General features: G+C 41.5%; 1 protein-coding gene across 3 annotated transcripts in view; it reads right to left on the bottom strand.

The window, feature by feature from the left end:
* Nucleotides 1-24,356, bottom strand: part of RAPGEF4 (Rap guanine nucleotide exchange factor 4) — a 291,866-nt gene that overhangs the window by 223,832 nt on the left and 43,678 nt on the right. For all 3 annotated transcript variants that reach the window (XM_047722178.1, XM_047722177.1, XM_047722176.1), the window contains 2 exons: nt 12,361-12,503; nt 10,613-10,701 (listed from right to left, as the gene is read on the bottom strand). In XM_047722178.1, the coding sequence (XP_047578134.1) occupies nt 10,613-10,701; nt 12,361-12,503 (232 nt within the window). The remainder of the gene's footprint in view (nt 1-10,612; nt 10,702-12,360; nt 12,504-24,356) is intronic.

Raw genomic sequence — 24,356 nt, 5'->3', positions numbered from 1 at the left:
TCGGCTTGGGTCATGATCCCAGGGTCCTGGGATAGGGCCCCGCATCGGGATCTCTGCTCAGCGGGGAGCCTGCTTCCTCCTCTCTCTCTCCCTGCCTCTCTGCCTACTTGTAGATCTCTGTCAAATAAATAAATAAAATCTTAAAAAAAAAAATTGCTTCACACGGAGCCTGACTCAAAAGAAATGCTTAATAAATTTTGGATATTCTTATTGACGGTAATATTACAACAATCCTGCAACATCATTGCTATTTCATAGGCTGAGGAAAATCAGGCCCAGAGATATTCAGGAACCTGTCCAGGGGTCTGGCTAGCAAGCAGAAGAGTTAAGACTAGAACTAGTCAGTTTAAACACCTCTCTATACCTCTTTAATTACCATATGAAATTGAAGTACTACTTGCCAAGGTTCAATAGGAAAATCAATTAAATGATAATTAAACCCACACGGGTTTTTTTTCAATCACCCAATCTATATATTTATTTAAAAATATATATATTTATCTACGTATATTGAGTCCTAGTCTCTAGGAAAATAGAAAATAGCACTGTTCCCCCTCTAACCTTCCAATTCCAATACTGGGGTCTGCTTGACCCTCACCAGTGGATCAAATCCAATGCAGGCAGGGGCACCAACTCTCTTTCTCATTAGAAGAAATGTAAACAATCATCGTTTTCCCCACTCTGATCCTCTGCCCCAATTCTGATTATTAGAGTTCCTACCTCAGTTGGGGAGACGAAGTTTCTGTCTTTCCATGGCTCTCCTTTGGTAACCGCCTAGTATCTTAATTCTTTTCAAAATGGCCAACTGCCTGGTTCTGATGGTGCTCTCTGGGCCCCAGTCCCTCCCCAGAACCCTTCTGTGGCCAGGCCTGTTCATCAGCACACCTGGCTACCCTCTTCCATCACTGGGCCTGACTCCCTGCCCATCATGTGACCACTAGTTAGACCTCTTCAGCCCTTCATCCTACTAACCTAGGGGCCATACTGCTCCAATGTTCAGCCTCCTCTTATGTCCTGCCCAGCATGCCTGAACATGCCCTCAAGACAGCTTCTACCTCCACCATGAATGGCATCCAGTTTCCAGGCTCTCCTCCTCTACCCAGCTATGCACCAGCTGAAATCATGAACACTATCTCGGCACAGTATGTGTTTCAGTGGGATAAGCTGGGTCTGGTTATCTCCATTCATAAAAGTTGGTGTCAAGTAAGTTAGCAACCATGTCAACAAAGCTACCCTGATGGAAGGCAGGGGACAGTGGACAAAAGACACAGACCTGGAGGCGCCCAGAGTCCGATAGCTCCATCCCTGGTGGGGAAAATCCCCTGCAGGCAGTGTGCTGAGGAAAGCATAGCCGTGTAGACTACATTCAAAACTCTTCTCTGCCAATTGTAGCTGTGGGTAGAATGATCCCAGGATGCACAATATCCTCATTTATGAAATGGGCACCACCTTTCTTATAAGATTATTAGCAGGATTCAATATAAATAAAATGATATGTAGACAGTTTGGTATGTTCTTGACACACAGTAGATTCTCCATACATAATGGAAAAGATTATTTCTGACTTAGTCATATTGATATACATGTATAGGTTAACTACGTTTCTAAAGAGCAAATGATATTTTTCTATTATTTAAGGAACAGAGAATCTCTACATTCATTTTGTGTTAATCTTCAATTAATGACGGTTTTTCAACACTTAAATTCCAAGTTTCTCTGTCTCTCAGTCCGGATGTCAAGTGGTTTGAATGATCTGCAAAACACTTCAGCTCTCTGGGGGAGCTTGCATTCAAAGGAACCCTTCTGACGAATCCTGCTGCAAATCAAAGAATCCTTTTGTGCTGCTACTAATCACCCCTTAATTTGTCTGCTTTGTACATCTGAATTATGATATACTAGGTTTCCTTAAAGCAGGCGTTGTCATATGAAGCGTTTTGTTTGTTGCATTATAAACACAGCTACACTGTGAGAATAGGAATGGTGTTAAGAAAGCCAAAGGCTACGCATCACAGATACCCGAGGTAAAAAAACTGTGCCTTGCAAATGTGTATACACATCTGCCGAAATTCAGCTTACACGAGTTACAGGCAATCTGACGAAATTTAAAACAACTAACGGTCATCAAAACAGACATAAGAATTCTCTGTGATAAGTACATCAAGGTTTTTTCTTAACTCTCCTGTAACTTCAAGGGATATCAGATTTTTTTTAGAAAGCATATTTAAATCATTTCTATATTAATGACTCAAGAAAAATTAACTGTCTCATAGCATGTCTACTGTTTTGACCACACGTTGGGTTTAACATCAGGGAACAAATTGGTCCTTTAAGTGCATAGACCCTGAAACATAAATTCTTACAAAGCAGATATTTCTACGATTTTTATTTTAGGCCTATATGCAGCACTTGTCATTAAGTCTGGCAGTGCCTGGCTTTATTTCATGAGCTTCAATTCAGTACTGGAATTTATTGAGGGCTCCAAGTCCTTTTAAAAAATAAAAATGTAAAGATACCTAAGCTCTGAATTTGTCAAGACATTAAAACTGCGTGTGCTCTCTGAAGAATTTATTGCCAAGCACAAAGGCAAAATACTCCCAAGTCACATGTGTTTTTTCCTAACAGACAGCGAAGGCGGGTTTGTTGCGTTGACAGCACGTGGCTGGCATCAGGGTGCTTGCTCGGCACAGCTTAACGAGATCATTCAAGCTGGCTGCAGGAAGTTTGGATGAGAATGGACCAGCATTAGCGTTCTGATAACTGAATCAGAGAGGCCAGCTTCACGGCCACAGAGCCAGTGCTGCATCCACCCAAACAAGGAATTAATGGCAACAAAACAAACCACAGCACGTGCAGGCCTCACGAAGGATGCTAACTAAACTCCTGATAGGTCCCTAACCAATAGAATGACCTGAGCAGACAAGTCACAGGAGACGACAAACAACTACTGTAAGTTGGCAGCTCTCGCATTTCAAGGGCTCATTAAATGGTCTAGAAAAGGTTCCCTCATGACAGCAATGTTCTCTGCCTGAAAGTAATGGGGTGAAATGAGAGTAAATGAGAGTGTCAGACAGGCTAAGACAGAAAGACAGAGAGAGCCATATGACAGAGAGACATACCTGTCCTTCAAATTTCATAAACAAAACCCCAACATTTACAAACGTCTTTGATGTAGAGACAAAGAGAGGGCAAATAAACCCACATTTTACTTTAGGGGAAGTACCAACGAGAGATTGTTTTCCAAAACTGGAATTTTGCCAGAGAAAATTGCCAGAGAATATCACAGAAACAGATGAGAGGGTGGATAACATCCACGTGCCAACAGCAGCCAGGACTCTCGGATCCCACGGAATGGCTGAACAATATGGATTGTTGAAGTCTTGCCATTCCAATACCGCGCACATTTCCTGCTTTCTCTATGCTAGCACTGCCCTCTTGTGATAAAATGAGAACATTGCAGGCACTGCAACAGGCAGTGCTCCACTCTGGGCAACAAATACTTCCTTCAGGAATTAGTAAGGAAAAAGTACCAGAACTCCTGCTCTGTGGCAAGCTTTGTATTAAGTGGTTTATAGACTTTAACTCATTTAAGGTAGGAATTATCCCCAACTTATAGGTAATCTAACTTGCCTAAAGTCACACAGCAATGAAGTGGCAGAGAGGATTTGAAAAGAGGTTTGATTTTAACTGCTGTGTTGTATTAGGTAAACACACTTTAAATAAGCGTCTATTACAGAGATGTAGAAGTTTTAATGAATTAATACATCAATCTTATTCTGTATTTTGTAGCATGGACTCCTAGTCACTAAACAGCCATCAGAAATTCTCCTTTCACATGACTGGAAAAATACACTTTTTGGGTATAAATATTAATTATTAAACCTGATATATTTCTAGGATTTAAATATTTACTACCATGCCAAAAAAAAGCCATTCATTTATAAAATCTGCAGAGAAAAACAGGGCCCTATCTTTCTCTTTCTTTCTGAAACACACATTCACAGAATTAAGTATGGCTGCTTATTTATTGTTTCTGAGTTTCCTACTCACTGTGTATCACTTGTTCCAATGTTCACTTCTCACCCAAAATCCATTCAAATATTAACAAGAAAAGCGTACACCCATAGCATTATTCATTCTAGTAGGAACGTAAAATCTCCAACTTTTAAGCCATTAAGTTAAATATGTAGCCAAGACAGGCAGGTTCTTGAGTACAAAGTTCAGCTGTGGGCGTCTGAAGGCGTTTGTGTCCCAGTTAGGCGTAAGTAAGAGACTGAGTGTGGGGACAGGTATCAGTGGGAACTGGGAGGATGGATCCTTGATGGGATTGGTGCTGCCAAGTGGAAATCTACATGAGCATGTGAGCCAGTTGGTTACTGTGGGCTGGTGGCATGGTCTGTGGGCAGGTCCCCTTGGTAAGCACACGGAGCTTCAAGGGGTAAGACAAAGAATAGCCAAGGCAGAAAAGGTACCTGGAAAGTTGGAATAGGTGCTTCTGACAACTACACATGGACATGGGGCATGGGTGTTTTGAGAGAAGGTTTTGTTTATGGAGAAGTGGAAGCAATATAATTTACAGGAAGATATTTCCAAGGATAGCAGTCTCTAAAAGTTCATCAAAATAACAGAAATAGAATAGTCTGTTTTTCCCAAAGTCCTCAGCACAAACAGTTTCAAGGCCATAGCAAAAGAAATGAAAGCAATGTAGCATCAGCCCCTCAGGGAAGGTCTCTGAGAAGTAGGGCCCTTTACCTCTTTCTTCATCCAGAGGCTTTTGTCTTTCCCCTCCAGTCCGGCTTGAAGCCTCAGACTGGGGGGACACACCCGAAGGGAAGCAGAACAGTGTTGGCTTGGGGCTCTGCTGGGAAAGGAGTGTGTGAGAGGGAGAGAAGTTGGTTCCAACCAGCACTCAGTAGGATTTTATACCACTGTCTGATGTGTCCTGAGTCAGGAGCAGACCCACAGGGAGATACAGAGTCTGTCTGCTAGGTTACGCCTCCCCAGTTGGCAGACTTGTGGTTTCTAAACTGACTGGGTGGACAACTCCAGGCGAAACTGGGAGGTGAGCCATCCTCGCTCCTCACAGTCCAATGGCTTTTTGTCTTTATCCTCCCCTCCCAGGAAAGGGCCTGAAGTTTATATTACCACTAAGTGGAGTGTTTGTATTTTAATACTTTTCCCAAATGTGGAATCAGTAGCTCTTTGTCAGAATCTTAGGCACCAGTCATCCAAGGGGACAAAGAAGGATCTATCCACCACCACCACCACCCACGGACACTAGAGACTCTCGGGAGCGAATGCCCACTGAAGACCCCTTGCAGACACCCAGGCAAATGGCCACACATGCCGGCTAAAGGTAAGGATGGCAAGAGCAGGGCATGGATTGGGTAACGAAGTCATGGTGATTTCTAGCTCTGTGGGTCACCACTGTGTCATCTTGAGCTGACCACTCATTCATCTGAGACTTGAGCAAGATACAATCCAGCTGGGCCTGCCTGCTAGGGTGGCTCAAACAAAACAATGTAAGTGAAATGCTTTCTAAATGAAGAGAGTTACTTCCACCATACTCCTAGCATGCCACCAATGAGAAGGAAGTGTGAGTGACTCTCAACCTGGAGTCCAAAGAACTCAAGAAGAATCTGGCAAACCAACTATAGGGAAGGCAAGAAGCTGTGTTTTTTTAACCTAGTGTGCAAAAAAGTATAAGGGAATGATGAAAAAGGAGAAAAAGTATTATCTTTTTTTTTTTTTTAAAGATTTTATTTATTTATTTGACAGACAGAGATCACAAGTAGGCAGAGAAGCAGGCAGAGAGAGAGAGGAGGAAGCAGGCTCCCTGCTGAGCAGAGAGCCCGATGCGGGGCTTGATCCCAGGACCCTGGGATCGTGACCTGAGCCAAAGGCAGAGGCTTTAACCCATTGAGCCACCCAGGCGCCCCAGAAAAAGTATTATCTTAAAGCAGGCAGAAAGGTAATAGAAAGTTATGAGCCAAATAAAATATTTATGCTCGTTGTATTCTTCAAATTTATGTGGTTTTATCTTCCTATCACCATATAAAAGAAATCGGGTGATTTTCTTCAGAAAAAAATTCCATCAGATCAATAATGCCTAATAAATGTATGACATAAACATACTATTTCAGAATCTGTGAAGGGTGTCTTTCTTGTGTGCTCCTTATTTCAATTACTGGCATCACCACCTACCCCTTCCTCTGAGTCAGAATCCTCACTTTCCTTCAGGCCCCATACATCCCATCAACACAAACTCTAATCCTGTCACCTCCACCTTGTACACAGGGCCTCAATCTCCCTCCCTTAGCATCCCTACGTACCTATCCCACCCTGTAACCTAGAAACCTTTTTGAAGAGATGGGCCACACTCATTTAACTGATGATCTAAAAGGTGGTGTAAAGAGAGCCCCACGTCCCAGCAGAGCTTGTCTTAGGTGGAGCAAACGTCTGCAAGATGGACTTGGAGGTGAGACGTGTGGAGCTCTAAGCTGGAATCAGGTGGATGGTTGAGGGAGCTACAGGGGAAAAGCTTCACTTCACATTCATTATTACTTCTGGGTGGCACCTGTACAACTGTAATGGTCAAGGACTTGAGCCCCACAACCACAAAGAACTGGCTCTGATACCTAATGGCTGTGTGGTCTTTATTTAGCATCGCCCTTGTAAAATGACACTAATGATAGCACTAAAGGGGGAAGGGCCCTGTAGTTGAGCAGCCAATGAAATAATTAATGAAAAGTGCTTTTCACAAACCTGTAGGGACGCTCTATTACCACGATCTATGTCTGCTCTTATCCCACCATTCCCGCCGAGCTAACATCCTACTGAAGGGTTAAAGGGTATCTCTGAGACTCAGAGATAATTTTTGGAATTTATCACTACCATCTCTGACTTCTGACTCTCAGATGAGAAGAAAGGCACACAGGTCAGGGAGAAACTTGAATGAAAATGGAGGGGCAGGCTAGCAACAGCCCTACTACTCACTTTTAAAGATTTCACTCTTCTGTGCTGTTACCTCTTTTCTCTTTCTTTAATCCACTCTTAGTCTCTTTAACTTTTCTTCTTTTTCTTTTCCTGCCCTGCTTACCCTTTTTCCTGTGTGAGCAACAGGAAGAACATGAAATTTGGAGTTTGTCAGACCTGAATTCAAATCTTCATTTGGCCATGTACGTTTGTGTGGCCCAGGGAAATTTATACCTAATGTCACTGAGCCTTGTTTTCAATCCCAGCTGTAAAACAGAGCATGAATGCTGAAAGATGATGCACACAGAACCCCTAGCAAGTAAGCTACACTGAAGGCACTTAGCAAAGTTGTTTCTGGTCTCTAGGGGTAGCAATTTTAGGTCTTCCCTTGCTTCTCCCATGGCCCAAGCTCATTTCACTCCCCATTGGGGTAGCTGATGGTTAATTTTATGTGTCAGCTTGACTTAACCAGGGTTAAGTTAACTTTACCAGTTGTTCAGTCAAACATTAGCCTACATTTTATTGTAATCTAAAGATAATGTTTAACATTAACAATCAGTAGACTTTAATCAAAGCAGATTATCCTCTATAATATGGGCTGGTTTCATCCAATCAGTTGAAGGACTTAAGAGCAAACATGTTTCCCTTGAGGTTTCCCAAAGAAGATGGAGTTCTGCTTTCAGACTGTGACACAGGAATTCTGCCTAGGTTTCCAACTTTCAGACTCAAGACTGCAGCATCAGGTTTTGCCTGATCTTCACCCTGCTGGCTTACCATACAGATTTCAAACTTACCAGTCCCCACAATCATGTAAGTCAACTCCTTAAGATAAATATCTATCTATATATCTATCTATCCACCCATCTTCTATCTGTTCCATTTCTCTGGAGAACTCTGACTTAGAGACTGTACTGTTCTTATAGGCTAACTCATCACCCTGATTTGGCCACATCACTAGTAGGCAGAGATCCAGAGCCCATTACAAGGCCAGCATAGGGGGAAATGGCTTTTTTGTTTCTCACTGTCAAACAACTTGCCACGGGAGGAGATTCAGCCATCTTACTCATTCTCTTTAGCTTCTTCCTCCCAAGGGGTGGCAACCATGTCATGCAGGTGACTGTCTGAGCTGGCTGGAAGCCTGGGCCCTCCGTGTTTCTCCGACTCCTCTCTGGAGGGTTGGAGGATGTAGAAGTCAATGAGCTTTCTCTTCTATATAGCTTAATGATGGAAATTAGTCCAGAAAACCCTCGTTGGACAATGTGCGGTGACATACACAGAGGAGGCAGTAAGGCAGCTTTGGTATAAAGTTAAAACTCTTAACAACTTAAGACAAGACCAAGCCCAGCTTAGGAAAGTTCTCAGCATGTGTTTAAGGTCAAAACTACAGTTGAAGTGAAAGGTTTGTTAAGATTTTAAAAACCCCACAGGTAAAAAACAAAGTGTTACTCAGCTATTCTTTGCGAGAACCCCATGCTGAGAGAGAACTGGTCCAGGGAAATATTCCAGGAGCCCCCGGCCAAATCCAATTTTAATACCATTACAATCTCATGCCAGCTTTGAACATTTGATGTCTCAGCACATCCCTGCTGATGTTATTTATCATTCCTTAGGTACATCTCCTCTGCCTTTCTTCTTCTTCCTCTTCTCTTTCCTCCCTGTGTTTTCCTTCCCTTCTCACCTTTCTCCTCCTTAATTCTCATCTTGCTCCCCTTTCCTCTCTTTCCTCACCTTCTCTTTTCAGTTCCTCCCCTTTCTCCATCATCACCCATTCGGGACTACCCAGGGGAGTGAGGAGAACCATCCTCTAGTAGGCCCTGTCCCTTCCACACCTCCACAAGGTGAGCCCTCATCACAGTGAGCATCAGGAACAGCTCTGAGCAAGGAGCCTGAGGGTCCCCACCAAGCCAGCAGTCTGTAGGTGGAAGGTGTGCAGAGATAAGAGACAAGGGGAAATCTGAAAAGGTGACGAACAGCAGGGCGAGGGAAGATGCAGGAATCATCACATTTCTTTTGAGTCAAAAGCACAGAGCAGTGCCTAAGAGACTGTGTTCAGGTGACTGACTTCCTGGGTTTGAATCTTGGTTCCCCTAATTTCTAGGCTGTTACCTGGGGCAAGTTGTTTAACAAGTCAGGGCCTCACTTCCTTCTCTGGAAAACAAGAACAGTAATAGGAACTATAGGGTGTTGTGAGGAATAAAGGAGGAAATAAATACCTATTAAGTGCTTAGAACACCACCCTGCACATGACAGATATCCAGAAATGCTTGCTTGGTCTCAGTTCCATTAAGAAACTGAAGCATCTTACGAGAATAAAAAACTCACCTCTCACCTTGACCCTCTGAACTCCAGGAGAAAACTGACTCTGTGAGAGAGGGAAAGGTGGGTAGTCCCAACAAGGTTGAAAGGCACAGGTCCCAGGCAGTTTTTTAATGGAACTTTCTATGCAGTGATTCACAGAAAAAGTATCTATGGGTTAAGCAGGACTTGGGTACTGGCCTGAGACTCTTAACCATCCATAACAATGGGAATAGCATTGGCAACTATAGTCCAAATTCCAAATGCCCACTTTACCAACAGTCTTTAGGATACTTTTCCATTTTTTGGTGGTTGGTTGCCCATAACTCCAATATGCACATATGTTCCTATAAAATTTAAATCTCAAATTTAGGGCATCATAAATGTTTCTCACATTTGAAGTGTGTTACATATGAAAAAGGCTCAGAAGCACTGTCTTAAACATGGTATTTGACTGAAGGATATTTGTCCCTCTAACTGATTCAAAAATTTCTCTTGATAATTCTTTATGACATTACAGTTCACCAATTCTCTTCCTGTAGTTTTATATGAACCCTGAATACACAGAAAGAAAACTTGGGCCATTTTCTTACTGAGGCTGGAAGGTGGTGTTTAGGGGCTGTCCTTTTGAGATTCAAGGTTCTTGGCTCCAAACAGGAAAGTTCTGTACGTTTGGACCTCATGAAATAAGGATGAGCAAGGGTCACTGCAGATGTGAAAGGGGAGTCTAGGTCCAATTTTAAATATTCACAAATGTTGTTGGGGGAAAGGAGACAAAATGAGTTCTATCTACTAGGATGTTAAGCTCCTCAGAGGTTACTAATGAAGATCAAGCAAGCACGTTCCACACTTTAGAAAGAAAATATATTATTGGCCCTTCCACATTTGATAAGATGAGGCAGAGAAACAGTGAGAGAGAGAGAGAGAGATTTACAGGGATTGCATCAACTGCATTTCCCCTGTTGCACTGCAGAGCCTACAAGGCTGACGAGGGGACCACGTCTACAACAAAGAGAAGTGAGGATACCAGATGGAGGAAGGATCTGAGGAGAAACCTAGAAAAACTTGATTCTCTGTCCCCTCTGCTCACATTTCAATTTATATGACAGAATTTATCACATTGCAATTGAGTCGTTTGCATTTCCCAATAGATAGCAAGCTCCTGGAAGGCAGGCATCGTGTTCTTGCACTTCATGTTCCAACACCTGTCACCATACTCAAACCACGGAAGACATGCAGTATGTATGTTTGTTGAAGAACTTAATAAAAGAATTCAACAAACACTTGTCAAACCCCTTCCTATAAATCCTACTTAAAAAAAGAAAAGAAAACAACGGTATCTTACCTGGTGACTGCTGGTTTCAGACACTTTGACATCCAAAGACCCTGCCAGGACAGCATACCAGTTTGTTCCAATATCACCCTGGCGAAATACTGAAAAAGAAACAGTAAGGTAAATATACCAAATATAAGCTGGTTTTACCATATGACCACTGGTCATTGTAAGCATGTAAGCATGTAATTCTGGCCAATGAAACAGGAAGTCTACTGGGAGACTTCTGAAAACAGACACAAGAAGAAATAGACCTTCAGCAGGATAGCTTTGTATTGTCATGTGATGGGGCTCAGGGTAGATTACTCCAAAATATTCCAAAGTGGCATATTGATCATTTTGAATCAAAGTTACTTGAGAAACAGCCAGTGCAAGGACACTCTGACTCTCCTCTCTGACCCCTAGGAAACAGGAAGTAAGTCTCCCATGCGAAAGGAACGCTTGCTGCACCAAGACGTAGATATCATTATCACAAGACATAGAGAATTCAGGACTGAGAAGCTATATAAGCAAACTCTGCTTATTTCTTCACTACTTAGTACCTAAGTCTAAGTTTCTTTGTCTTGTTGGTTTTCCACAAACTTACTGTTTATTTATCTAAAAAGCATATATAGCCTGTCTTGGTCACTTCTTAGGTCCCGTAAGTATGAGGCCACCATAATGTATGAAATTTAATTTGATATTTTTTCTCCCATTAATCTGTCTTATGTCAGTTTATTAGTTCAGTCAAAAGAACCATGAGGGGTAGGTGGGAATTTTCCCCTCCCAACACATGTAATGCCTCTAATTGCTATACCTGTCTTAGAATCACTTGGGTCAAGTCTGAGAGCAAAAGCCAAGACCTGAGGATGCATAGCAAAACATATACAAAAACAAAATGGAGAGAAATGTGATCTTGGTAATGTCTTCAAGTCATTTAATTAAGAACTCTGAAGCCATTCTATCTCAAGACTTCTTGAATATGAGTAATAGACTTTTCCCTCCTTTTAGAAGTAATAGATATCAAGCCAGTTAGATGGGAGCTTTCTGTTACTGCATCATAAAAGTTTCCCAACAGATGGAAAAGCATTATTTTTTAATAAGAAAATAATTTTTTTGGTAATGCAGCTGCCACCCTCTTGTTTTCTTTCCCTGCCCTTTATTCCCACCTGAAATAAATATCACTCAGGTTAATTCAAGACATTACTATTAACATTCATTAAGAGTCCTTTATCAGGGTGCCTGGGTGGCTCAGTGGGTTGAGCTGCTGCCTTCGGCTCAGGTCATGATCTCAGGGTCCTGGGATCGAGTCCCGCATCGGGCTCTCTGCTCAGCGGGGAGCCTGCTTCCCTCTCTCTCTCTCTCTGCCTGCCTCTCCGTCTACTTGTGATCTCTCTCTGTCAAATAAATAAATAAAATCTTTAAAAAAAAAAAGAGTCCTTTATCTTTATTTAACATCCTACAAATTCACATATTCCTTGGGGTAAAGAAAATAACTTTTTGAGTTTCTAAGGATTTAGCTGAATATATGAATCAGTACATCCTTCCAGTTCCATCTTCCAGGCTATCCTGGAAGAACATTTACTTGCTGTGAACAAAGTCAAGGAAATAGCCTACATGGAACTGAATAAACAAAGTAAGGGAAATGTCAACCTAATACTTTTGGTTGAAGCTCAAACATTTGGCACGTAAATACTCCATGTACTATCTATCCCCATGGGATAACTACAAATGATCACAAACCATACGTGAAAATACACCCCTGGAGTTGCATTTCTTACATGTTATTCCTTTTTCCAGATTCTCATAATAACCACATAAACAAATCTGATGAAGGAGATTTGGGTGAAATTTCTCAAAAGCTTTAACTTCTTTCAGCCTTGTGAAGATTATATCCACATCTTCACTGGATCGTTCCAATGGTCTATAAAGGGGAGAAAAGGCAGAAAAAGCTGTATCAATAAGGATTTACTTCAGTCAATATGCATTACGTTAATTAGATTCAAATTTATGCAGCCATCCCAATTGCAAGTATTTCACTGCAAACATTTATACACCTATCCCCATCACAGGTATTTCCAGGCTTTTGTCAATCATTCATCTTAAGTCACAATTATTGCAGATGGTGTGATACTCTGATTTATAGTAAGGAATGCATATTTGGTCTCAAGTCAGATTTGATCAAACAAATCAAACAGATACACAGCTCCTAAAACTCTTGTGATTTCCTATATAAAATCCATAGGGGCATCTTTTGTTACTGTAGTCGATCTTTTGTCCTTGGTTCCTGAAGTGTTTCAGAGACATAAAGGTAGAATGGGTGTCTTGCTATTCATAAAAAGACCCTCTCTTTACAACTGCATTTATGTTACTAAGGTAATTTTTGGAAAACCGCTAGGTAACCTAAGGATGGAGGCTTGTTGTCAAGGGGACCAACCATGTGATTAGAAGGTTAGAACTTTCAGCCCCTTTTCTTAACCTCTGGGGAGAAGTCTGGAGATTGAGTCAATCACTGAAGGCCTATGATTTAATCAACTATGCCTATATAATGAAGCCTCCATAAAAATTCCTCAACTGTGGGGTTCAGAGAACTTGCAGTTGGTAAACATGTAAAGATTTGGGGAGCATGGCATGCTGAGAAAGAGCATGAAAACTCTGTGCTCCATCCCATACCTTGCCCTGTGCATCTCTTCTGTCTGGCTGTTCCTAAATTATATCCTTTTATTAAAAAAAATAACTTGCAATCTAGTAAACTGCTGTCTGTGAGCCACTCTAGCAAATTAAACCTGAGGAAGAGGTGGTTAGGAATCTCTTTGATTTACAGCCCACTGATCAGAAGCACAGGTGACAATCTGGATTTGTGATTGGCATCTGAGGTGTGTCCAATAGGACAGTCTTGTGGGACTGAGCCTGTAACCTGTGGGATCTGATGTTATCGCTAGGTAGACTGTGTCAGAATGGAATGGAATTGAGTTGAGTTGAACTATAAAAGATCCAGCCAGTGTCTCAGAATTGCTTGGTGTGGAAAACTCACAGGTCAGTGTCAGAGTGTTGGGTTACCACAGTAGTGGAGAGAGTGAAGGAAACATAGGTGGAGTGTTTCCTCTGCAGATGGCTAAAGCAGGAATCAGCCTCCAAGTTATGAGTTCAAGTACAGTTCAAGCTTTTGGGTGTTGCTTAACCCTTAGAAGCACCCCGATGTGATAAGATATATGAAAATTTATGTTTTACTTAAAATTGAAGCCACAAACACAAATGCCTGAAGTGGTCAATCAGATAAATCAAGTAGGCAAAAAGAAGCAAATATAAGGGGGGAAATCTCTCTTACATGAAAACAATGGTGAAAGCACAAAGACAAATAAGAGCTGATACTGAGCCCCAATGTGGGCAATACCAGAGGGAATGGTGGGGAGCAGAGTTAACTGCAAAGATGGGACTGTATAAAATGAGCAGGTTTTTCCTTATTACTGCTTTTCTGTGGAAACATGGGCCCAGATGTTGTCGTATCTTCCAATCATTTAAGGAAAGATATCTAGATCTTTGTTTACATTTCTTAAACATTGTGTAGTTCACACATATAATATCTATGGACTAGATCACACCTGTTGCTCACCATTTTGTATTCTCTGGATTAAGATGAACCAAAGAACCAAACAAATATGGGATAGTTTTGCAGATTATATAAACTGTTTCCTTTCTTTCCTTTGCTCAGTTTTCCAAGTCTATTTCTTCAATATGCTTTGCAGGATCATATGGTGTTCCTTGACAGATATTTCACAGTACACAGAAATATCCAGTCTCATGTACTCCAGAGTCTTCTGGGATCAGAATAAAAGAGCTGGTCAAGGATGTGACTGAGACAGTAATTCTCACTAAATATCCATGTGCTTCCCTGAATTTACCATCTTCCCTTGCAGTTATGTTGGAGTCATGCTGTGGCTAGTGGGCTGTGAACAAAACTAGAACGTATCACTTCTGAGATGAGATTGTTAAAAGCCATGGGATGTCTTCTGTGTCAGCCACAACTTTGCAGTGTTATGGGTTGAATTGCATCCCTTTTATAAAACATGTTCAAGTCCTAACATCTGGTACCTGTGAGTGTGACCTTATTTGGAAATAAGATCTTTGGAGATATAATCAACTTAATATGAGGTCATACTGATTAGGGTGGGCCATAATCTAAGGACTGCTGTTCTTATGAAAAGAAGGAAATTGAGACACAGAGACATGGGGAAGACGGCCATGTGAAGGTAGAGGCAGAGATAGAAATGATGCATCTACAAACCAACGGATTCCAAGGACTGATGGCAACTACCAGAAGCTAGAAAGAAGCAAGGAAGCGTCCTCCTCTAGAACCTTCAGAACATGACCCTGCTGACACCTTGATTTTGGACTTTTGGTCTCCCAAACGGTGAGAGAATATATTTCTATTTTTTTAAGATTTTTTTAAAATTTATTTATTTGACAGACAAAGATTACAAGTAGGTAGAGAGGCAAGCAGAGAGAGACGGGGAGGCAGGCTTCCCTCTGAGCAGAGAGCCTGATGTGGGGCTCGATCCCAGGACCCTGGGATCATGACCCGAGCTGAAGGCAGAGGCTTTAACCCACTGAGCCACCCAGCTGCCCCTATATTTCTATTTTTTAAACCCATCTGGCTTATGGTATCTTGTTTGAGAGTCTTAGGAAATTAATATAGAAGACCTGTGTTTCAGATGCTATAGTCCCAGGATGGAGACTGTGCAAGTGACAAATACAACTCCATTGTGTGAAACTACTGAGATTTGGGGTGTGTGTGTGTGTGTGTGTTGGGTTGGCGGATTGTTACCACAGTGTCACTAACACAGAGATCAGGACTGGATGTGCCAGGGTCCCAAGAACTTGGGACATTGTAGGAGGAAGACAGATCCCACCATGAGAGAGGACCATTTCTGGAGGACATGAGCAGATAACCTGTCACTAAAGGGAAGACCTGAACTCATGAAAGCTTACTTAAGAGGCTTTTCACCTACCTCCATGACACTTTCAGGTCCAAGAAAATTAGACTCAAAGAGTATGCCTACAACTAGCCTCCCAATAACCTCTACTGAAAGGACTTGGATCCTGTTCCCCAGGGAGGAGGAGGAGAAATCCTGACACATTATTGTCCAATTCATGAGATAGCCAAGTTCCTGGAAGAAGTGCGAGGTTTTCAGACTTCAACAGGGAAGGTATAGCAGCACAATAGGACCAGTGCCTCCTTCCACCTATTGGCCCTTTGTGAGGGCTTTATCAACTCCCTACCAAAAGGTACGATCCCAAAGTGAAGGGGTTTTGAAGCAGGGGCTAGAACATCAGCAGTTAATCAAGGGGGTACAAATGACTTTCAGCAAGTGTCCTTGTGTGCCCAGTAAGAATGCATTTCCCATGCAGTGAGGGCAACAGCAACCGGCAGAGGCGCCCCCTGGTGAGGAGTCATGCCAGCAGGGCACACTTCGTGGGAAGCAGTGTTAGCACCAGCAGGGAGTCACACCCAGTCACAGCAAGCAGCTGTGTGACCTCCACAAGCTGCTGCCACAGCAGCACTGGCACTAGCCTGCAGGCCCAAAGCAATGACAGCATTCAAACAACCACAGGAGGAACACAAGAATCAGATGAGCTAGAAATGGATGTGGCATTGGTAGGGTGGATTCCACTTAGTTACAGAGGAGAAAAGACAAGTGGAGATTAGAATCTATCTTCTGTTAAGAAGAAAACAAGCATCCCATTCTGTGCATTCTCCCTAGGATGCCCCATATCAGGAAGGCAGACCAGGACAGGAAAGCACATTTTGGGGCCAGCATCCCTCAGAAGAAATAGAAAGCAGCAGAAGAAAAACTTATGTACTTCCATACAGTCCAAAACAAGCACAAAAGAACTTCAAGATTCATAACCAGATTGTGTAAGGTCAAGTGACCAAAGACACTTGAAAAGCCAAAGTTAATTTGAAATAATCAGAACAACTTTGAAAACTCTCTTCCTGATATTTTCTTTAGGCTGCCCCAAATTAGGTCCTAATGATGTCATCCACTGTTTACACATTTAAGCCTCAAAAACAATGAAAAGCAATGTTTTATCTGTCATTGCTTTTACTGGGTACTTCGTGGAATGCAGAAAACTGCATTCAGCTATGAACTAACATCTTCACTATCCCACTTCTGTAAACTACCACTGGTGGGAATCCTTCTGTTGTCCCTCTTCTCTTGTGAATCCATAATTTCCTAATGCCACATGGATTCTCCTCTCTGCAGAGGTCATGCCTGGCCCTTCTTTACAGATCTAACAGTACCCAGTAGAGGGTCACGCCTGCAACAAGTCGCTGGTGTGTGGTGATGTTATAGGGTGACATCAAACTAACTCTTCTTCTCTCCTACATTTGCTACCGCATGTGCACTCCTCTTCGCATGCATGGAGCTGCTCATCCTCACCCCCACACATCCAGGTAATTCTACCTGCTCAATGCCTTTCAAATCCATCCCCCTCTCTGAGCTTCTTCTGCTACTGCCCCAGCTGAGAGTGCATGAAGGGCACATGAAGCTGGTGCTGGGTGGGATATTAAGCTGAACAACATGACAGCCCCTTCCTAGGAGGTTGGAGAGCTTGGTTCCATCTAGTAGCCAGCACAGGTATTTTAAGAAGGATAATGGCAGGGTTGGATGTGCATTTGAAAAGATCATCTTGACAAGTCAAAGCAGATGTGAGGGAGTAAAGACCAGCAGGTAAGAGATGTTAGGAAGCTCTTGCTTTTAAAATGATGATGTGGGCTTCTCTAATTATAACTTACTCTAGGATGGTTTCCATTCCCTTAATAACTGTGTACAGCTGTGCCCCCAAGTAGAACTAAGTATAAGCTCCAAGTTCAAGAAGTTCTTTTGCTTAGCCTGGCATGTGACACCCAGGGCCCACTTTTTATAAATCTTAAAAAAAAAATACCCCCCCCATACACACTTCACTTTTGAAACATGCTCTAATAAGAGTCTTCTTCTTACAGAAGAAGACAGTGTGGTAGACAGGAATGTAGGGTGACCCCCCGTGACCTACATCCTTGTACAGTCCCCCTGAGTGTGGGCAGGAGCTATAATTAGCTTGTGGTCAACAGAGCATGGCAAAAGTGTAAAGCTCTCACTCCCATGATTCTGTTATGATACATGGCAAAGGTAAAGAGATTTTGCAAATATAATGAAGGTCTCTAATCAGTGGGAGATTTTTCCCATTGGGCCTGACAGAATCAAGTGGATCATTTGAAAGAGGGTGGAAGAAGCGGGGTCTTCTTTTGCTGGCGGCCTGCAGGAAGGAAGCTGCCATGTTGGAGGAGAACGGCAAGGTGAGGAATATGGAAGGACCCTGGCTGGCAGCCAGCAAGAAAACAGGGATCTCCACCCTACAGCTGCAAGGAACTGAATTCTAGCAACAATATGTGTGCGTAAAAGATGTCCCCAAGCCCCGGAAAGAACACCACCAAGTCAGCACCTTGATTTCAGCCTTTAAGACCCTGAGCAGAGGATTCAGTTAAGCATGTCCTGGATCCTGCCCCGTGGAAATGGCCAGATAATAATAAACGTATGCTGTTCTGAGCCACTAAGTTTGTGCATTCCACCGCAATAAAGAAACAATACAGATAGGAAGTTATTTTCTCACTTTGATTCATTTCCTTAAGCCCAGTTTAGGGTTCACTTCCTTCATGGAGCTCTTCCTTACAACCTTGTCTCTCTTCTCTGAAATCCAATAGATAACATTGCTTCTTGGCCTCTTATTTCATGATGTTAATAGTTCACATTTTATGCATGTTAAATTTTGTCTTCTTGGAGATACTGTCATTCATTTATTCATTCATTTGGGATATACTATTTGGTTCTCATCTTTTATAAACCACTGATCCACTGTTTTCCTACTTAGCTTTGGTATTTTTCTTCTGTGGTTCTTTGGTTCTTCCAGAATGAATTTCAGTCTGTCATTGAAAACTTCCTAAATCCAATAGCAAGGTGAGACAGATGTTAACCCATCTAAGTTAGCAAAAGGCACAACTAAAAGTATTTCTATTAAAATGTAATTATGTTAAGTACTGTATAAATTATAAAGGTTAATAATGTCTATTTAGCCGTATCAAAAAATATTATTTTCCTTAGAATGTATTTATGATCCTGAGAGGAGTGGTTTTAACATAAAACATTTTATTACATCTAACTTTCAAATTAATGGCATTCAAATAAATAAGACTTCACAATGCAGTATGAATTATCAAAATCTATAGAATTTTAAATGACTCTCCACCAAACACATCCTTTTATGAATGCACATTTGCTTATTGCTTTCCTACTGTATATTAGATACCTTTCCCTGGAAGAACAAGTGTAACCAAGATACAACCCTATCCACAAGAAGCTCACAATCCACTGGGGGAGGGAGTCATATAACCAAAATTGGAATACTGTATGGGAAGTACTGTAATGAGGGTGCCCATTATATTCTGATCTGGACCTTATTTTATGGCACAGAAAAGGCACACATGGGAACTACTGAAGTTGGGCGTGCAAGGGATAGTAAATGTTCTGGATTCCCAGTGCTGCCTGCATTCATTAGGCAGTGTGAAAGTTTAATATGCTCTTGAATATTAATACAGTCAATTTAGGATTATCTAGGCACAAATGAAAGCACAAAATAATAACACATAGACATTTGAGAAAAAATGTGCAATAACCATAAAATTAGCAAAAACATCTCCCCTTAAATGACTTCTATTGTTTGGCAATATGATAATCAGTATTGGTAAACCCCTTGCCATGTGGAAGGCTACCTCCTTGTCAATCTGCTAAGTAAAACCCTCAGTGCTAACACTTGCAGAAGGTCTGGGGGACCTCCAGGAGAGCAGATTCCAACACCCAACAATCAGAATGGTGGGGGTACAAAGTGTGGGAAGAGAGAGGGAATGGGCGAGGCAGAGGCAGAACTGCTCTCTACCCAGCTGCCTTCCCACTATCATAAACAGAAGGCTCAGCCAAGAAACACTAATGTACTATAGAAGTATTGTCATCTTGTGGGAATGTATGGAATGCTTTCTTTCCTCAAATACTTTACTTGCATTTTTTTTTTAATTTCCAGATGTTTTGTGAAAATCAGTAAATGTATTTCAGAATATTGGGTGTAATGTTAACTAAATCCATTTGTATTAAAATGACTTCGTGGTTGGTTTTGACTCATTTTAACAGTAACTTTGGGTTATAAAGAGCAGGTCCTCTCCCCTAATAAACTGTTAAATCCAAGATAACACCATAATATTATAATTTTATAAATTATAAAATGCTGCAGAAGCTATCATTATTATTAGTATCATCATCTTCATCATTATCATTATTAGTCTCAAAGACCTTTTAAAAAAAAGTATTTAATGAAAACAAGGAATAAAGTACTTAAAAACATGTACTATTATTCTCATGTGCCTTTTGAAGCCTTTATAGATAGATGTGCATGTGTGTTTTTCTTTTTCTCTCTTATTATAACAACCATAGGATCTCAAACACCTTGTGCTTGACAATCTTATCTTTTTGTAACACAATTTACTTTACAAAGGGCTTTGAAAATTTTCATCATCACAGCCCCATTAGATGAAGCAGGTATTATGAACCGTATTTTACCAGCAAAAACATTTGACACGGAGGTGAGATGAGTATTAGTATACTAAAATCATGTGTATTTATACTGCCGATGATAACACGGATATATCAAAAGTCTTTGAAACTCAAGATGTTTACCACTTATCATGTTATCATTTTAATTATATGATTATTAACCACTTAGAATACTGAAAGGTTTACTCTTTACTAATTACAAGTTTCACTGACAATGTCAACAAAATTCAGAAAGAAGTTGTTGAAAATACATTCAATCTGCAAATATTTACTTAGTATATGAGAGGAGAATAAGTCGCTCAAGGCATTGACTCCTGCCCCAAGGAAGTTAAAATTGAATTAGGAAGATGTACACATACATCAATTACCAAGGTGAAACGTGGTAAGAAACACAATTAAAATAGGAAAGAAGGGAATGGGAATTCTGAAGAGGAACATCCTTCTGAAATAGCACATTTCTGAAGTCATAAGTAAGTTGATTCAGGTTCTAACCCTTTACTGTACACAAGCAAATAGAAATGCATCTGTAATATAAGTGAGAAAAGGCTGTATGCTAACTGAGCATGCTTTTTAAATCCTTTAAAAATACTCAGCACATAAACTTGCGTTTGAGCTTGTCAGTGGTTTTTTTGTTGGTAATGTGTGTTCTCTCTTGAATTTTCTAATGTGTGCTGTGAAAAACCCAAGAAGACCAGTTCCTTTTGGGTTCCTTATTTGATTTACTTTTTACTTAATTATATATTACTTAAGTACATTCTAACATTGCAGATATTACCATAAGTGGGTAAAAGTAAAATTGGTCTTCTGAAAATGTGTCCTGTGCTCTTAAGTTCCACAAATACAAAGTACATTCATTTTCATAGAAACTCAGTGTCATTTCTAAACCAGAAGTGTTTTTTCTTGTGCTAACAATGGTATAAGAAGGAAAAGTAAAGGAGTTTTTTTTCTGCTTAAAAATATATAGTTATTGGATTTCTAGCTACATTAAAAATAAAGTATGGTTTCAAACTGGAAAAAAAAAAGAAGTGATAGCTTGAGAAGACATCATTGAAGGACAAGAGCTCTACAAAGACTTAATGCAGGCATTATTGTATATTCTTCCTAAAATCAGTCCTTTCCTAAATTTGTCTTTTTATGACTACAGACCCATCACTGTTCATTTAGTCCTAAAAATGCAGTGTATAGCTACAGCTCCTCCCCCTGGAGATCGGCTGAATGACTCTTCTCCCTATGAGTTTCTTACTCACCAACCCCACACTGCACACACACACACACACACACACACAGAGGCACATGCACACAGGGACATGAACATACAGAGATGCATACACACAGAGATACACACACACAAATGTGCACATACACATACACAAACACAACACATACATGCTTACAAGGATTGTTTGTTGACCAAATTTACTTAGACTTCTGAATCTTTTCTTAGGTCCATCTGTGCCCTTCCTTATGAAATGCAGTTTTAGCAAGAATCCTGCTAAGTTCATGTAACAACAGAACCTCCCACCCTCCATATCTGACCACTTTGACATAGGCTCTGGTTTCTCATCCTGCCGCATCCCCCAGGTGATATTTGATCAACCTTGTCTTCAGCAAGAATCCTGTTAGGTCAGTTTAGCCCAATCCCCCCCTTACACCTGATGTTTCCTCTTAGTAATGTTCTACCCCATGACCACCCCCTGCCCTGCTCCTTGTATCCTGAGCTATACTCAGAGTAGAACCTATCTCTCACTCCAACTGTAAAATCCTAGAGTCTGCTTACCATCTTTAACAAGTACCCGTGAAAATGTCTTTTCCTTTAAACACACACACACACACACACATACACATCCCTTGACTCAATCAATGGCCGAAATCCTCTCTAGGCTCCTGATTCAGCCCGTGTTCAGGGTGATTCTCAAGCAAATCCCCTTGATGGATCCTGAGACCTAGGAGCAACTACAGCTTTTTATCCTCACAGCTAAGACTGACTGTCACAAGGCACACCAAGACCTCTGTGACCCTTCCAAAATATGGCCCGCACATCCGCCCTCAGGGAGCAGAGCACGTGAAGTCTGCAAATTCCTGGCCTTCATGCTTCCGTGGCTAGAAATCAGGCCTGCTTGCTTTTATGTCTTTATGAAAGAGTAAAGTGAAAACTGCCCCCTTGATGTCCCAAAGAAGAGAGTTGTGCCTGCAGGTCGCTCTGGACTACCATTTTGGCCCTAGCAGAGAAATACGAGGGGTCAGAATACCGCCACTTCGCTTTCACAGACGACCACGCTGTCATCTGTCCCATGGTGTGAGATGCCAGGTCTGGGGCCTGGGACTATTCAGACAGTTGAAAGAGCCTGCCTTCAGGCAGAGGGCAGGGACAACCCCGCTAACATCTGAATAATGCCCACCCTGCTGTTGTTAGTGAGAAGGGAAAGAGAGAAACCTTTTAGATGAGGCTTAGTGTGCTGCCATTTGTCTTATTACAATTAAAATGAAAATATAAAATCAAAGTACAGGCTTGTCCAATTGTAACAGACCCTTTTAAAAAATTTTCTCTGATGGTACCTGAGTATCTAAACTCAGTACAGGATCTTCATGCTGGGCCTAAGTCTCTACAACACACCCCCAGCCGGAGGTCCAGGACCCCAGCCAAATTGCCTACTGGACCCCAAAGAGCACATAAAGTTTTCATAATTTTCCCTAAGCAATACACCTGCTCTACCAGCATTAAGTTAAAAATAATTTCTTTTCGCTACTTAAATTTTTAAAAATGGCTTCTAGCGTGACTCAGATAACTAATGCTTCTTTAAAATGCTTTCCAGGTAAGTTTGAACTGATGACTTTTTTTCTTCTATGTAATTGTCACCATAGTAAGCAGGGCTCTCAAAAATCACTCCACATACCTAGTGCTATACTTAAATTTGAGACAACTCTGTTCAGAAAACTGCCACTGGTATAATTAAATATTTGGAGAGCTCTCAGGGCTTTGGGTCATGAGGATTAGAAAATAGGAATCTCTTGAATCAGAGCCTTCTGATAATCTTCCTTTCTTAGTGCTCTCTATTTCTGGGCAACCAGAAGGACACCCTTGAAGGAGAAAGAAAGGAAGAATATGGAGGATGGGGGCAGAGGGTAGGAGGACTTTAGCTTACCTAAGAAGAGTGATTCTCAATCTTTCATCCCTCCCAACCTGCCTGAGGCATAGGATACAAGGCCCAGGAGAAGCATTGGAGAGAAGCACATTTTTAGCAGGGAGGTTTTGTTTTGTTTTGTTTTGTTTTTAAAGATTTAGCAGGGAGGGTTTTTTTTTTTTTAAGATTTTTTTAAAAGATTTTATTTATTTATTTATTTGAGAGACACAGAGAGAGAGACAGAGAGCATAAGTAAGGAGGACTGGGAGAAGGAAGCTCCCCAACAATCAGGGAGCCAAGGAAGGGGCTCAATCCCAGGATCCTAACCTGAGTGGAAGACAGATGCCTAACCAACTGAGCTGCTCAGGCGTTGCCTCCCCACTTTTAAAATATTCTATTTAGCAGGGAGTTTTGAAAACACATCCCCTTGCTGGATCAGCTGGTTGGAAATCTCTGGCTTTAAAAGAGAAGTGGGTATGGTACTACAATAGTGGATAGTCTGGCCCCCAAGCTTGATACCTCTTTCCTTTGGAATCTCCTCTTCAACTACTCCCCTCTAAATCCCTTCTCCAGAGCCACAGGTGTGTGTCTTTGCTGCACCTTGAAGGCCATGGGCCACCTCAGAGCTTTTGCGATGGCTATTCCTTCTGCCAGGGTTGCTCTGTCCCCAGATCCTGGTGTGACTCACCTCTCACCTACTGCCAGCCTGAGGACCAATTCTCTTCTCAGTGAGCCTGCCCTGGCTGCCCACCTTAACTCAGCTCTCTCAGCAGTTCCTGACCCACTTTCTTTTTTTTCTACAATACCTGACCCAAGATTCTTTTTTTTCTATAGCACTGGACACTTCCTAACATAGTATTTATAGTAACAATAATTATTTATTTGGGTGATTGCCTCCACTAGAATGTAAGCTCCAGGAAGGCAGGGATTTTTTTCTGTTTGGATTACTGCTATAGCTCCGGTACCTTGAACAGTATCTAGTATAGAGTAGCTGCCCAATGAACATTGCTGAAG

Source organism: Lutra lutra, chromosome 3 (genome assembly GCF_902655055.1).
Source record: "Lutra lutra chromosome 3, mLutLut1.2, whole genome shotgun sequence".
NCBI classification, from domain to species: Eukaryota; Metazoa; Chordata; class Mammalia; order Carnivora; family Mustelidae; genus Lutra; species Lutra lutra.
The sequence above is the reverse complement of the archived record's forward strand: the minus strand, read 5'-3'. Positions and strand labels throughout refer to the sequence as shown.